The sequence below is a fragment of the Notechis scutatus genome, chromosome 3, assembly GCF_049901735.1.
Source record: "Notechis scutatus isolate UNSWTSFEM ecotype Mainland chromosome 3, rNotScu1.2, whole genome shotgun sequence".
Taxonomy (NCBI): Eukaryota; Metazoa; Chordata; class Lepidosauria; order Squamata; family Elapidae; genus Notechis; species Notechis scutatus.
Window position 1 is genome coordinate 126,927,652 of NC_142011.1, and position 14,858 is coordinate 126,942,509.

The 14,858-nt window shown below is 38.9% G+C and overlaps 1 protein-coding gene across 1 annotated transcript in view; it reads right to left on the reverse strand.

Annotated features, from left to right (window-relative positions):
* Positions 1-2,881: 2,881 nt before the first annotated feature.
* Positions 2,882-14,858, reverse strand: part of MARCHF11 (membrane associated ring-CH-type finger 11) — a 28,518-nt gene continuing 16,541 nt past the window's right edge. Inside the window, exons 3-4 of the mRNA XM_026673453.2 lie at positions 14,074-14,266; positions 2,882-3,336 (exon numbers count right to left, since the gene is read on the reverse strand). Of these exons, the coding sequence (XP_026529238.2) occupies positions 3,014-3,336; positions 14,074-14,266 (516 nt within the window). The 3' untranslated portion in view covers positions 2,882-3,013. The remainder of the gene's footprint in view (positions 3,337-14,073; positions 14,267-14,858) is intronic.

Below are 14,858 nucleotides of genomic sequence, written 5' to 3' on the forward strand. Positions count from 1 at the left end.
TGACAGTTTTGTAACCAAAAGATTAAGTTTGAGTTGAGCTTAAATAAAAAGTAAGTAGGATTTTCAACAGAAGATTTACTAAGTGTAAGACTTAGGGCTACACTATAAATATTGCACCTACTTGCCAGGATATATAGTGTGTTAATCAGTGAAACTTGCAACCAAGTAGGACTGCAAAGAAATATAATACTCATAAAAATTGCAAATATCTCTTTCAGCTCAAGCCCACACATTTTTACTTAGATATTTCATTATATTCCACAGGAGTAACACTAATGTAAAAATGTGTAAAATTAGAATTTTAAATATCTTAAGGCTAAAGTTGTAGTTATTTTGGAAGTCCTTGAATGTTAAATGAACAAGCATTCTTCATAGTTAACTTCATAATTTTTGAAAACAATGAAGAATTATTACCGTGTTTCTCCAACAATACGACCTCCCCCAATAGGAAGACCCAGCATGTTTTCTAGGCATAAAATGAAATTAAGTCCCTCCCCCAAATTTAGGCCTATTTTAAAACATGCAAAATAGGGGGAAGGGCGGGGGACTTGCCATTAGGAGCGCCCGCGAGTCAGCAATTCCTCGCCACCAGCTGTTCCTAATGGGCGATCATGGCAGAGCGTGGAGAGCTCCCTACTCCTGCCAAGCACCTTTGCGGCAGACCCAAAACCTTCAGCGCCCGCCGCTGTTGATTTCCCTTCTGCCCCTGCCACCGCCACGTTTGGAGCTGCCACTTCCACATTTGGAGCACCACTGATGTTTGGAGCACCACTGCCGTTTGGAGCTGCCGCTTCTGCATTTGGAGCTGCCGCTGCGTTTGGAGCTGCCGCTTCCATGTTTGGAGCGCTGCCGCTGTTTGGAGCTGCCGCCGCGTTTGGAGCTGCCGCTTCCACATTTGGAGCACCACCACTGTTGGGAGCACTGCCGCTGTTTGGAATTGCCATGTCTGCATTTGGACCTGCCGCCGCGTTTGGAGCTGCCGCTTCCGCATTTGAAGCACTGCTGCTGTTTGGAGCACCACTGCCATTTGGAGCGCTGCTGCCACTCCAAACACGGCGGCAGCTCCAAATGCAGAAGTGGCAGCTCCAAACATGACGGTAGTGCTCCAAATGGCGGCGGCACTCCAAATGGCAGCGGCACTCCAAACACGGAAGCGGCAGCTCCAAACGTGGCAGCGGAATGGGCAGAAGGGAAAGCAACAGTGGCGGGTGCCAAAGGTCTTGGGTCTGCAGCAAAGGTGTTTGGTGGGAGTAGGAGCTCTCTGCACTTCGCCATGATCACCCATTAGGAGCGGCTGGTGGAGAGGCTGCCCGCGGGGTGCTCTAGATGAGGATGCAAGGGGGGGAATTAAGTCACCCCCGAAAAGACGGCCTAGCTGTTTTTTTGGGGCTCAAAAAAATATAAGACCCGGCTTTATTTTATGAGAAACATGGTATTAATGACAACCACATCTGAAAAAGATCAAAGTGAACAACTACAAATTAGCAAAATTACTACGGTGGCTTTCCAGGATATAATTCAGATATATTTTCAGTCAACTTCGCAATTGGTAAGAAATAACACTGAAAATTAAACTGATTTTGCAAACTTGGTTTTTTTTTTTTTAAAAAAACTCTAAATAGTTCCTATTCTATGGTTGTTTTAAGCATAAAAAGGTGTAATAAAACAATGTCACAGAAATATAAAATTCCTGGATCTTTCTAATGTAAATCAACATTATTTCTTATTACAAAATGATTTTGCTGAAATTCTGGCCAGTGTGCTTAGATATTTTTGTGTGTGAAGAAGTTGTCTCTGATATAATCTCAAAACAGGGTATTATATAATCTGATCCTGCTGCATCCAATTTGTATAGGATTAAGGACAATTTCCCCCCTTCGTCTTCATAGTATGCTATGAAGAAGATGATCAGGTAAACCTATTTGATACAAATTATCTGTCCGAGCCTGTGCTGTCTTAATGCTTATAAGAATTTTATCAACCTCTTAGATGAGATTATTCAAGGAACATGAAATTTGGGAAGAATACAAATGCATATTATTTTTTTCTTTTAAAGATATATGGATTTCAAGCAATTACTTTTACTTTTTCATCTTTGAACAATTGAGAATGAATTGAAATGTTAAATGCAAAAGAAAAGATACAAACAATTTTTAAAAATGGGAATAAAGTAAATTTCAGTGTAACTGAATTTAATTTAGCTAATTTGAAAATAAAATCAAATAGAACTGTCATGAAAGTGAGAAACAAACCATCTTGCTAAATGCTTACAGTCAGAAATCCTGAAAACAATTGTGGAACTTTTCTTTTGTCCTGCATGAAATGTTTATTTAAATGCTAATTTCCCTTTTTTTCCATAAAAGAACTCTAAATTGCTTCATAGAACCTATTGTCATTAAATATGGATAACAACATCTTGGAACCCAGATGATGTGTAGCTCTGTGAATCATATTTCACAGATAATTAATTTCTTTATTTTCAAGAATGCAATATTTTGTTTTTCACGTTTTAGTTTACAGCACCAGACCCCTATCCAACCCCAAAATAACACTATCTTTGTCCAAAGACCAAAATGAAACATATACTTATTCCGAAACTGAAATTATGTAGATGAATTTCTATGGTTTCTTTATCTCAAGTCATGTCATTAATTTAATTTACTATGACTGGAAAATTATAGATGACTTAAAACTTTAAAAATACATTTAAATCTATCAAAAATAGTTGTAGTTTAAAATATTTGTCTTCACATTATTAAAGCTACTGTTAAATTATACTTTTATAAATGCCAAGTACAAATAGATAAAAAGTAATAAATCATGGTATAAAAAGAAAGAAATACTTTCTTGGGAGAATGTATTTGCAATTCAACTGATCATATAAAAGCATAAACTAAAAAAGTTTATATAGTTTTATGTGCTATGGTTTCACATTCATTGCATTACATTCTAGAATATTTCACAAGTTCTGGGCAAAATGTCCTTGTGTGTAAAGCAAAAATGATCATAACTTTTACACTGAAGTCACTCTCATAACAACCTCCCCAGAACTGTTGTCATCTGATGAATCCTCTGGAGGTCTCATTCGACTGAAGAGTTGTAATAAAACATAGCCACATTGAAATCTTGGTGAAGTTAACTGTGTTGAATGAACTAAATTTCTGTTTCTCAATGCATTTAGTGGTAGCCACAAAGTCCTAGCTGTGGAGGATTCTCCTTGAGTGCTCTCTTCTATGTCTGTTGCTTTGTCATAATTTTGTACATCCCAGTGCAAATTGACAGCCCTCCAACGCTTAAATACTCTGCAAACTGACGCACCTTCATGTACAATAAGTCCTGAAATTAAAGGAAACAAATTATTGAAGCCCTTAGTTCTGTACATCAAATGTACTTTTTGTAAAGAAATACAATTAAAATTGAAATGCTGGCTTGAATCAAAGCACAAAGACTTGAGTTATGGATAACTGATTCCCACATATCCACTGTATTAAACGTTTATATCCAGATATATCTTTTTTGATAGCTTACAGTATGTATTACTGATAAACAGAAGAAAGATAATGCTTTTAGTTAAACATTTAGATATTAGCCTAAACTGGGGGCCATTATTAATTTTAATAGGTACCATTTATATATGAGAGCTATATGAGAGAGAGATTAGATAGTGTGTGTGAAAGAGAGGGGGGAGGGAGGGAGGGAGAGAGAGAGAGAGGATGGAGAAAGAGATAATAGATGATAGATCGATATAGATAGATAGGTAAGTAGATAGATAGATAGATAGATAGATAGATAGATAGATAGATAGATAGATAGATAGATAGATAGACAGACAGACAGACAGATAGATAGATAGAAGAGATAAACAGAGCAGAGATGGGAGAGAGTGATAATCATTGGAGAGGGAGAGAAATTCTTTCCCTCCCTCTCCATCTATCCAAAAATCCAGAGCAAAAAACAGCATCAAACTACTACAGGAAGCGAACAAACAGGAGGCAGTAGAATGGTCAATGTTCAGGAAGTTTTGTTTTATATATATAGCAAAGTTCAGAAAGTTCAGGAACAAGAGACATCACAAGTTCAGTAAACACAGAATTATTTGCATTGTCTGAGAAAGGATCATCTTCAAAAAACAAAGGTGTCAAAATACAGCTGTCCAGTGTTGTTTCAATGTTTAAAAGGACCAAGGAGCAGAAGCTCCTAGTCTCCAACCAAACAAAACTGTCTCTGTTTGAAATGAATTTTAGTCACTGAACTACATGAAAAAGCAGCCTACTTCAGAATAAAATAGTAATCCCAAGACATTTCCCCCCCACAATACGATATTTATATTTTTCTGTTCTCTGCTACTGAAATGAGAGATGGAAGCATTATTATAGATTTGTGCTTCTGTCTTTCCTTCAGAATCTGAGTTAATGTAAGCAGAGTCAGAGGTTGTTGAAAGTGACTCCACCAAGACCTCCGAGATAGAACTAACTTCCTCAGTTTATACTTGCTAGAATCCTAATTCTCATCCAGTTGTGCTTCTCTTCAGGGGAGAAGCTATTTCCCTTCCCAATGTATATCTTCTCCAGTTGTGTGAAAGTTAGTTTATTTTAGTTTAGAGGAAAATAGTTTGTCAAGCTGAGAGAATGCATATCTAAAGCACTCCAAAAGAGAAGCCGCCTAATCCCTTCCCAGATACTGCACACATCAATAATAGAAATGAAAATTAAAAATCTGCACTACTACATAATCTTCTTGTCCTTTAATTAGCATTGTTAGAGGATAAAAGAGGCTGACATGACCAGGCTGGGAAGGAATATCAAGAACAGATGTGTAGTTATATAAATGTATCTGAAATCCTGTAAGATTAATTTGGGCAGTTATCTTAAAGGCTGCTATGAAGTATGGGCTTAGATTTCTAGTCTGAGCATAAAGCAGTAGATGACTCATGGAAAGTCAGACTTGTTACCAGCTATGAAAAAAAGTTCTATTTTGTTTCTTCTGGTCTGTATAGACATTGCAGTCTTGCTAGGCCATTCTTGTTCTATCCAGGGTATCTAATCCACTGTAATAACCGAGGAAGGAATAATTCTATTGGGAAAAAACACAAATGAAAACCTGAAATGTTACTCACCTACATTTAACAGAGATTATAATGCATTTGATAATTTCTAATTTGAGCCATCAAAGGTCACTGGAGGTACAAAGTCTTGTAGTATCCAAAATGTCCAGAAATCAGATGATCATGATGTAATTTAATTTCATTTTATAATTCCATGGGTTATATTTATTTGGATTTGTGATAAGCAATTTTGGATAGAGTATAAGGTGAAATGGAAACTGGCCTGGTTTAAAATATTCTCACAATTTGACTTGTTAATGATTCTTGTTATTGATAAATGTATATTATCTCAAACATAAGTGAAGGTTCCAGAAAATAATACAAATTTTCCAGGTGCAAGTTGGTGGTTTCCAGGACCTCTTCATAGGTTAAACTACTGAACTCAAGTTTATATGAGAAAATATGTGGTTTTTAAATAGTGGCAAGTATCAGTAGCTTGGATGTAGGATGAGGGTGAAGGTTCATTCTCCAAGCTTGTGGGTTGGTTTCTGAACATGTCTAGGTAACATCTTCAATAGAGTTTAGGGGATGCCAGTGTTCATCTGTTTATAAGGGCTTCAGGTTGGGTGTGTCAAGTGATGATCAGGTGTGAGTCATCAGTGAGTCTTGTGATGGGTCTTATGATAAGGAGATTACATGAGGTCATTGAAAGGTGAACTGCTGGTAGTGCATGGGTTGGTTGAGGGTCAGTGCTATCTCTGGTTGGCTGTATGATTGATTTGGATTCTGAGGGGTTCGTTAGCTGGTTGTAGGTCAATATGTCTGTTGATGGAATTGCTTGTGAAGTGCCAGGTTCCGATGCACTTATGAACATGGCAGGTGGTAGTGTGGCCAATGGTTTTTGTGTTGTTGCAGTTGAATTGGTGCCATTTGGTGCCAGTGTGGGTAGAGATTAAGGATTTTGGATCATGGCATTTGACTGCCAGCTGGTGTTTGTGGATCCTGTTTTTTAATTGATGTGATGTTTGCCCCATGTAGAATTCACTGCAATGGTTACAGTTGAATTTGTAGATGATATTGTTTCTTTCATCCTTCTGTATTTTGCCTTTGGTTCTGGATAATTCCTGATGGAGTGTGGCTGTGGGTTTGTTGCCTATTGTTATTCTTAGAGGTTGGAGGATTCTGGCTGTCATTTCTGACACCCATTTTGGGTACAATAGGGTTAGTTTTTGTGTGATGGTTGGTTTGAGTGTTGTGTGTTGAAATATGACATTTTTTGGATAGCCATCATGGAGAAAGATGTCAAGCAGCCAAACATCACGTCAATTTAAAAATGGGATCCATGAATACAATTGCCATGATCCCAAATCTTTAATCTCTACCCACACCAACACTAAACAGCACCAATTTGATTGGAGCAACACAAAAATAATCGGGCATGCTACCACCCGCCATGCTTGTGAGGTCATCAAAGAGTGGCACTCCATAAGCAGTTCCATCAACAGACACATTGACCTACAACCAGCCTACAAACCCCTCAGAATCCAAATCAACTGCCCAGATTGCTCCCAACAATCTGGCTTCTCATGTTACTGACCTTGGAAGAATGGAAATCTGAATCAATCTTGAATTCAGGTTCAAACTTCTGGCTATGGTCACAGTTAGTCTGCAATTCTGCATTCTAACCACTGCACCACCACGGCTCCTAGTATACCACGATAGTCATGAGCTACTAATCAGTGTTTACTGGTGTATATATAGCTACAGATCTCTGCCCTACACCTATTATGTAAAGGTGTATAATACAGCTTTTCACATTTTCAAAAATCCTTACAAATTATTTACATTACCTTTGCAAAGATGTTTATATAAGGTGTGACAGATTTGGAGGCCGGACTCATCTGTATCTCTCTCCTGTCATAAGTTATCCAGTAATAGTAAAGTCAGCTGGTTTCTCTTTGTGAAATCTTTTGCTCTCAGCATAGAAAGTATGCTGGTCAAGGGTTGCTGGAAATATTTCAGTAGTCCCATGAGACTTTCTAGATAGATTTATTCAGAATTTGCATATTGGATGCTTAGGTGATGAAAATAGTTAAGCCCCAAGCTGGTTCAACTAACTTTTCATAGCATTGGTGACCATGGCAAAGAGACATCCAGATCCTTAGAACTTTATTCTGCTATTTAATCTCTCCATCTGTGCTTTAGTGGCTGAAAAAAAAAAGCCTGCCCTTTTTTAGTGCTACTATTTCGGAATGGTAAATTAAACTAAGGGTTAGACTTTCTGTGTTTCTTCACTGCCATCTAGTGATCTTTCTTTATCTTTCCAAGTCAATAGTTACATTTGCTCTGTCATAACAGTGCAAGAGACATAACTAGACAATCCAGGGTGAAAAAGCAGCAGTAAATATTTACAGCAAAAATACTAAAGAAATTCTTAGTCAAGATCTGATCCAGAGTTTAAGGAATATTATTTTGTTTGTAAAACAGCATTAGGCAATAATTGTAGGAATGTTCTGTCAGATATCAAGTTATCTGGATGATCAAAGTAAAAAATGCATCTCAAGAAATAAAAACACTTTCAATTAGACTTTTAGAAATATTATGTCAGTACCTTATGAGTACTTTGTCCCAGAAACTCCCACTCTCTGTTCAAATATAGTCAGTACTGCTTCAGTTGAATTGAGATTATAAAGCAGTTATAGAATTGTAGAAGCACAGCCTACTCAAAGCAACATTATTTCTGTGTGGACAAAGTACTCTTCCTAGAAATCTGAAACTTCACTTTTCTGCTCCCAACTTTAAGAAGGTAGTACTCTCTTAGACACTGTCCTTTCTTTGGAAACTTAGTTCAAGGATGCAATGTTGGCAGCAGTAGAAAATGATTTTAGTAAGCTTAAGGCATACCTGGGCTTCAGAATCCAGACCACAAGTTTATACCATTGCATACATAGGATTTTTTTTTAATCTCTGCTATAATATAGCTGTCATCTAGATTTTTTTAAATCCAAATATGGGAGTCCTAAGGCCATAAGTTAGACCACAACTCTTTAGGAGTGATCTCATCAGAAACTTTTTTCCCAATCAAGTTAAAATTCTACATAAAGAGACAACAATCTTTTTTAAAATAAATAAATAAATAAATAGGAATATCCATAGCAATGGAAATAAAGGCACAATAGTATTTAAAATATTTTCATTATTTTCAAGCAAAAAATAATGGTACCAAAAATGTTACGGGAAAGAATTTCAATTCCTGGAAGCACTTAGATAATAACTTACTAGTATCTCACATAGTGAGAAAATAAAGCCTTACTTCACTTGATTGTGTGGATTCATCCTTACAGAAACCTATAAAGTACAGTTGGGGTGTAATCTAGAAGAGCCCTTAGCTGTAATAGATGCAGATTGCAAAACTGTGGGAATGTCCAGGAGCTTTTCTCTCTTGTCAAATAACTGATAGAGAACTTATTATTATTTTCCCTTTGCTCTTAGCAATAGAAAATTGCTTTTCTGTTTCCCATCAGGCATTGATCATGTTGATCAATTGCCCTGTGAAAGTAGATGCATCACTTTCTGCTACTAATGCTAGAGAAAACAGCTTTCCTGCTTTCGGGTAGGGATGAGGGATATACTCTCCATAGACTAACTCAAAATTACTATAAGGGAAAGGAATTATGTTTCTATTCTCCTTAATACCAGCATCATTCCTGTTACAGAAACCCAAGGATCTTGTGAGTTGGAAAGAAGAATACCATCTCATAGGCAGGGAGGGTGGTGAGAGAGGGATATACATGTAGTTCATGAAAATGGGGGCATATCAATATTAACCATCTATTCAAATGCAAAATGAGAACTGGGCCTGAAATCATACTAGAAGTCAATACACATCATACTTTTTTTTTTTTGGCTGGGCCTAGTTAGTTTGCTCACAACCACATTTTGAAAAGGCTCAGTTTTTATAGACACTAAGAAGGCATGATGATGTAGAATGTTAATAATCTAACCTGAATGTGATTGAGTCATATGTGATTGTAGCTCAGTGTAATGTTTCTTGGAAAGGCAGTAACAAACATACAAACAAATTTCCAGTTCACCACCAGGCAGGGGTGGGATATGACAGGGTTAACTATCAGTTTGGTGATTTATGAGGTTCAGTGATTTATGATGTGCTTCCCTGCACAGAGTGTGGCTGTAAATCGTCATCAGCACACTGCGTGCAGAGAAGCAGCCTTTGAAACAGTCCTCTTTTCCTGCTTTTTTAAGTGTAGCTGTGCCTCGTTTGGCAGCTGAAGTTGAAAAATCAGGAAATAAAAGTCAGGTAAGAGCCCAGGTGGGCGGGTGGCCAAAAACATCAGCAGACATAGAACCAGTTCTATGTCTGCTGCTCTTCAGAGCTACCGGTTCTACAGAGGTGGACAGAACTGGTAGAAACCCACCCCTGCCACCAGGGCACCACAAACTGTTTATTCTTTTTCCCAAGTTGCAAACCTGATCAAGATCCCTGATCAAAGATCCATCTACTGCAGGGGTGGGCAAACTACGCCCACGGGCCACATCCGGCCCGTTGGTCTGTCCAATCCGGCCCGCCCCTGAAAAAAATCGCTGCCATTGGTCTGTCCAATCCGGCCCGCCCCTGAAAAAAATCGCTGGGCGTGGCGTAATTGCCCTGTGCCGCATGGCCCCAAAGCTGCAAAACAGTGAGGAGCGATCTAGGGGTAGGAAAGAAAAGAAATTTGCAAAGGCCTCGGCTGGGAGTTGAAATTACCTTCGAGTACGACCTCTCCGAAGGTGAGTCCCCGCCCGATCCCCTTTTTTTCCAGGGCTTCCAGGCTTAAACTTTGCAAAGGCAAAGCTTGCAGGCTGGAGCGTCTTCCTGCTGAGGAGCGGGAAGGGTTCCACCCGGCGGGGTGGGGCGGGCTGCTTGGAGCCACCTAAAGCTAGGCCGCTGCTGGTGGAGCTTTGCCCTGCCTTGGTGCCCGTTTCCCGGCTCGGCGGTCCTGCTCGGGCGGCACTTTAAAAGCCTGCTCCCAGCACCCAAGCAACTTCCCAGCAACTTTCGGCTTCATTTTAACTCGCGGGCGCTCGCGCCTGGCCCGAGCCGCGCGGCAGAAGGGAAGCCGGCGGGCGGGCGGGCAGGCTGCTTGGAGGAGGCTCCGGGCTTCCCCTCCGCCAGGCGCGAGCACCCGCGAGTTAAAACGAAGCAAAGTTGCTGGGAAGTTGCTCCGTTTCCAGGGCTTTGCAAAGGCAAAGTTTGCAGGCTGGAGCATCTTCCCACCGAGGAGCGGGAAGGGTTCCGCCCGGCGGGCGGCGGGCTGCTTGGAGCGGGCTGCCGTGCGGCTCGGGTCGGCGCGCGCCGCGAGTTAAAGAAGCGAGCCGAAAGTTGCTGGGAAGTTGCTCGGGTGCTGGGAGCAGGCTTTTAAAGTGCCGCCCGAGCAAAGTTTAAGCAGCCTGCCGCCCGCCGGGCGTGAACCCTTCCACTCCTCGGCGGGAAGACGCTCCAGCCTGCAAACTTTGCCTTTGCAAAGCCCTGGAAAATCGAGCAACTTCCCAGCAACTTTCGGCTTCCTTTAACTCGCGGGCGCTCGCGCCTGGCCCGAGCCGCACGGCAGAAGGGAAGCCTGGTGGGGCGGGTGGGCAGGCTGCTTGGAGGAGGCTCCGGGCTTCCCCTCCGCCAGGCACGAGCGCCTGCGAGTTAAAAGGAAGCCAAAAGTTGCTGGGAAGTTGCTTGGGTTTCCGGGCTTCCAGGCTTAAACTTTGCAAAGGCAAAGTTTGCAGGCTGGAGCGTCTTCCCGCCGAGGAGCAGGAAGGGTTCTGCCCGGCGGGTGGGCGGCCTGCTTAAACTTTGCTCGGGCGGCACTTTAAAGCCTGCTCCCAGCACCCGAGCAACTTCCCAGCAACTTTCGGCTTCCTTTAACTTGCGGGCGCTTGCGCCTGGCCCCGAGCCGCGCGGCAGAGGGAAGCCCGGTGGGCGGGCGGGCTGCTTGGAGGGCGACCCGGCGGTGCTCCAGCAACAGCAAGAGGCAGTTTCGCCCGGGCTCCGCTCAGGTGTCCGGCTGGGGCTGTCAGGAGTTGCTACCGCTGGCGCAGCTCCGTGCAGCTCCAGTCCGCGTTGCCTTGGGAAGGAAAAGGCAAAACCAGGAGCCGCTGAGCCTGAGCCTCCGGTGCCGATGCTCCCATTGCAAAGCACCGCCGTGGCTCTTCCTTTTGCCTTTCCCTTCCCGAGGCAACGCGGGACTGGGCCGCGAGCTGCGCCGGCGGTAGCAACTCCTGACTCAGAGGGCCTCCGAGGGAGGGAGCCTCCGAGGGAAGGGGAAGGAGGAGAAGAGGGGGAAGGGGGCGATTCCCAAAAATCTTGTGCTGACCCGGCCCGTCTGTCAAATTTTAAAAGTCAATGCGGCCCCCGAGCCAAAAAGTTTGCCCACCCCTGATCTACTGTATGCAATATCTTGTTTCTGATTTAAAATTCTTGTCAAGGTCAATCTTATTCAAAGCAAATTGAATATAAAATCATATAATAATGTTTCTATTCATGAGCTACTTAACTTCTTTGTTCAATATTGATTCTATATATTTATTTAGGACTTCCTAACCTATTTAAAATCTAATAGAAGAGACAGTGCCAAAAGTCACTTCTTAGCAAAAAATAAATATCCATTTATGTATTCACCAATAATTTCAAATAGTTGTTAAATAATATGATAGACCAGATGAATTGGTGGGATTCTATGGCCTTTAGCTGTTTCTAAGCATACCCTTCAGAAGATTAACCACAAGGAAGAATAATAGAACCACCGAAAATAATATGTCAACATCTAATTTTTAAAAGTGTAATTGAAAAATCAATTGCATTGAAAATTGTTAAGTTCTCAAAAACCAATAGCAATGAAATAGTTATCTGTGCAATTTATAGCTTAGTTTCCAGATTACCCATCTGTAATGAATGGAATTAATGAATATCATTCAGAAATATGTGAAGTTTATTCACTGATCCAAAGACATTTGAGTACCTTGCCACGGGTGCCTTATCTCAGTACTAGACGGAATGTCTCAAAGAAATAAATATAGTTACAAATCATTAAATGTGATGGGATTTTTGCCAATATTTGTATACAAATACTATATATGTATGTATTCAACATGTATAGTACTTGCATACAAGAATTATATATTTTTAATAATATAATAGGTGGAATTCTTTTTCAAAATAATAGATTAGGTTTTGATATAGTGACATGACTATAAAGATTAACTCAAATTTTGATCCAGTCTTTCTTCTTTTATGGTTTTTGTCACTTTCCTATTTGTAACTATATTAATATGTACTTTTCGTGAATTCACACTGTAAATAATATTAATATTACTGTTTTTAGTGTTTTTTAAGTTTTTTTTTAATTTCACCTTTATTATTTTTATAAATAAATCAGGGCAGTGAATATATCGAATATTACTTTTTGCTCCTATTTTCCCCACAACTTTCCAGTTGAGCTAAGAGAGAATGACTGGCCCAAAGTCACCCAGCTAATTTTCATGCCTAAGGGAGGACTAGAATTTACTAGTTCCTGGTAATTTTGGGTGGTTCTAAAAGTATGTGACCCATGATCCTCTGATTGATTGCCCCTGATATTCTTTAAGGCTGCTGTAATTTCATTTAACTTGAGAGTATTATGGATCTTTCTATGGGTATTGTGGGTAAGCCTAATTATCAGGCAATTTTTTAATGTTATTGTTTATCTGAATAATTGCATCTTTATATATATATATATATATATATATATATATATATATATATATATATATATAAAACCATATTCATTATTTGTCTACTCTTAATTTAATACTGCTATACATAATACAGTATATCTAATACTGTAACAATACTGTAACATTAACAAAAACAAAAGCCTCATTTTAACCTATTTAATTCTATTGATGTATTTTCTATATTTCACTAATCTACTTTTATTTCTAACTTTCATATTTATTCTCTAACCATTGGTAGAATAGTTTCCATATAATATTCAGTTTGTTCCTTCTCTTTAATTGCAAGTGTTAACCTATTCATTTCTGCACATTCTGATATTTTCCTAATCACATTATCATCTGTAGGAATCTCTTCACTTTTCCAATTTTGTGCAAATACAATTCTAGCTGCAGTTAATACATGAATAATCAGATACACACTTTCTTTACTATAAGTTTCTGGTAAAATCCCCAGCAAAAATATTTCGGGTTTCAAATCAATGTGTTGTTGTATCATCTTCTCCAACCACATGTGTATTTTTGACCAATATTTTTTGACTTCTGTACATGTCCACCATATATGGTAATATGACCTGGGTCTCTGGTGGCATTTCCAACATTTAGCTGATTTGTCTTTAAACATCAGTGCAAAATGCCATCTATAAAACATCTTGTACAAGTTTTCTTTATATGCAGTTGACATTGTTAATTTATAGTTTCTATCCCATAGTTACTGCTATTTTTCTAATTCTATTGTATAACCAAACATTTTTTCCCATGCTATCATTGTCTCCTTCACTTCTTCTTCTAATTTGATACGCAATAAGTAGCTATACAGTTTTTTTTATCAGCCTCTTCTGTTCCTGTTAATATATTATCCAATTCTGTCAATTCCATATAAAAACCATATAGTTAGCACCTTATAGCACCTTTCTCATATCTAGACTGTATTTGCAGTTGTGTATACCAAACCATATCAATCCCTTGTTTGTTCAATTCTTGTTTAGTTTTGAGCTCACCATTTTCATTCAAAATGTCTTTGTATCTAATGATATTTCACATATTAATAATATTTGGATGAATAAGTGCTTCCATTGTCCAAAGCCAAACTGGTATCTTCAAGTAAGGCTGTTAAAAATTCTTGTTATATCTAAAAGTGACAATACTCACATACATTCTATTTTTTCTAGAAAATACCATGTATGTAAATCAGATATACTAAAACATGGTCTCAAATGATATCATACCACATTTAGCAAAATGAATGATTGAATTATTTTTTAACTTACCTATGCATACTAGATCCATAAAACCATACATCCCATAGCAGATTTGAAAAAGGAGGTCCTTTCTTTGCCATACTGCATAGGGACTGAAGGCTGACCACAGAAGCCAAGTTACACTTGCTACTAAGAATAATGATCCCAAAATTACAGCAATCATCTGTACCTTCTCAACCAGTGTTACAGTAATGCTCTGCCACTAAAAGGAAGAAAAAGTAATATGAATAAAATATTAATCAAAAAAATCTAGGTCTATTTAAACTCATCATAACAATATTCACAAAGTTCTATTATATTTGTTCTTAGAATTTTTTCATATTCATTCTGAAGAAAGAAACTCTATTCATTTAATTAAATTGTCTTAAATTGAATAACTTTAATAGTTTAAAAATGCCGCAAATCTCTATTTGGACATTACTTTTCAATGTTTGGTAAAAACATGTCCTTGTCAAAAGTGGGTTCTAGAACACTTTTAACTGGAGTGAGTCTACTGTGTGCAGCACAGTGAAGAATGCTAATAAAATTTGTTATGTTTCCTTTTTGTCTGTCAGGATAATTGTACACATTTAGAAATCCAATTGTAAGCAGAAAATGCTTTCACTTTATATAGAACAGGAAACAAAGAAAAAGTGTGTTTGAATGATGTAGTGCTTAAGAATAAAGCTCTAAAAATTTATGAGCATATTTAATACAATATCCTACAATCCCCATTTCAGTTTCTAAATTTATATGAATATGCTTTTTGAGAGGTTTTCAGGAAGCATAACCCTATCACAAAGAGAGTAAAGCCT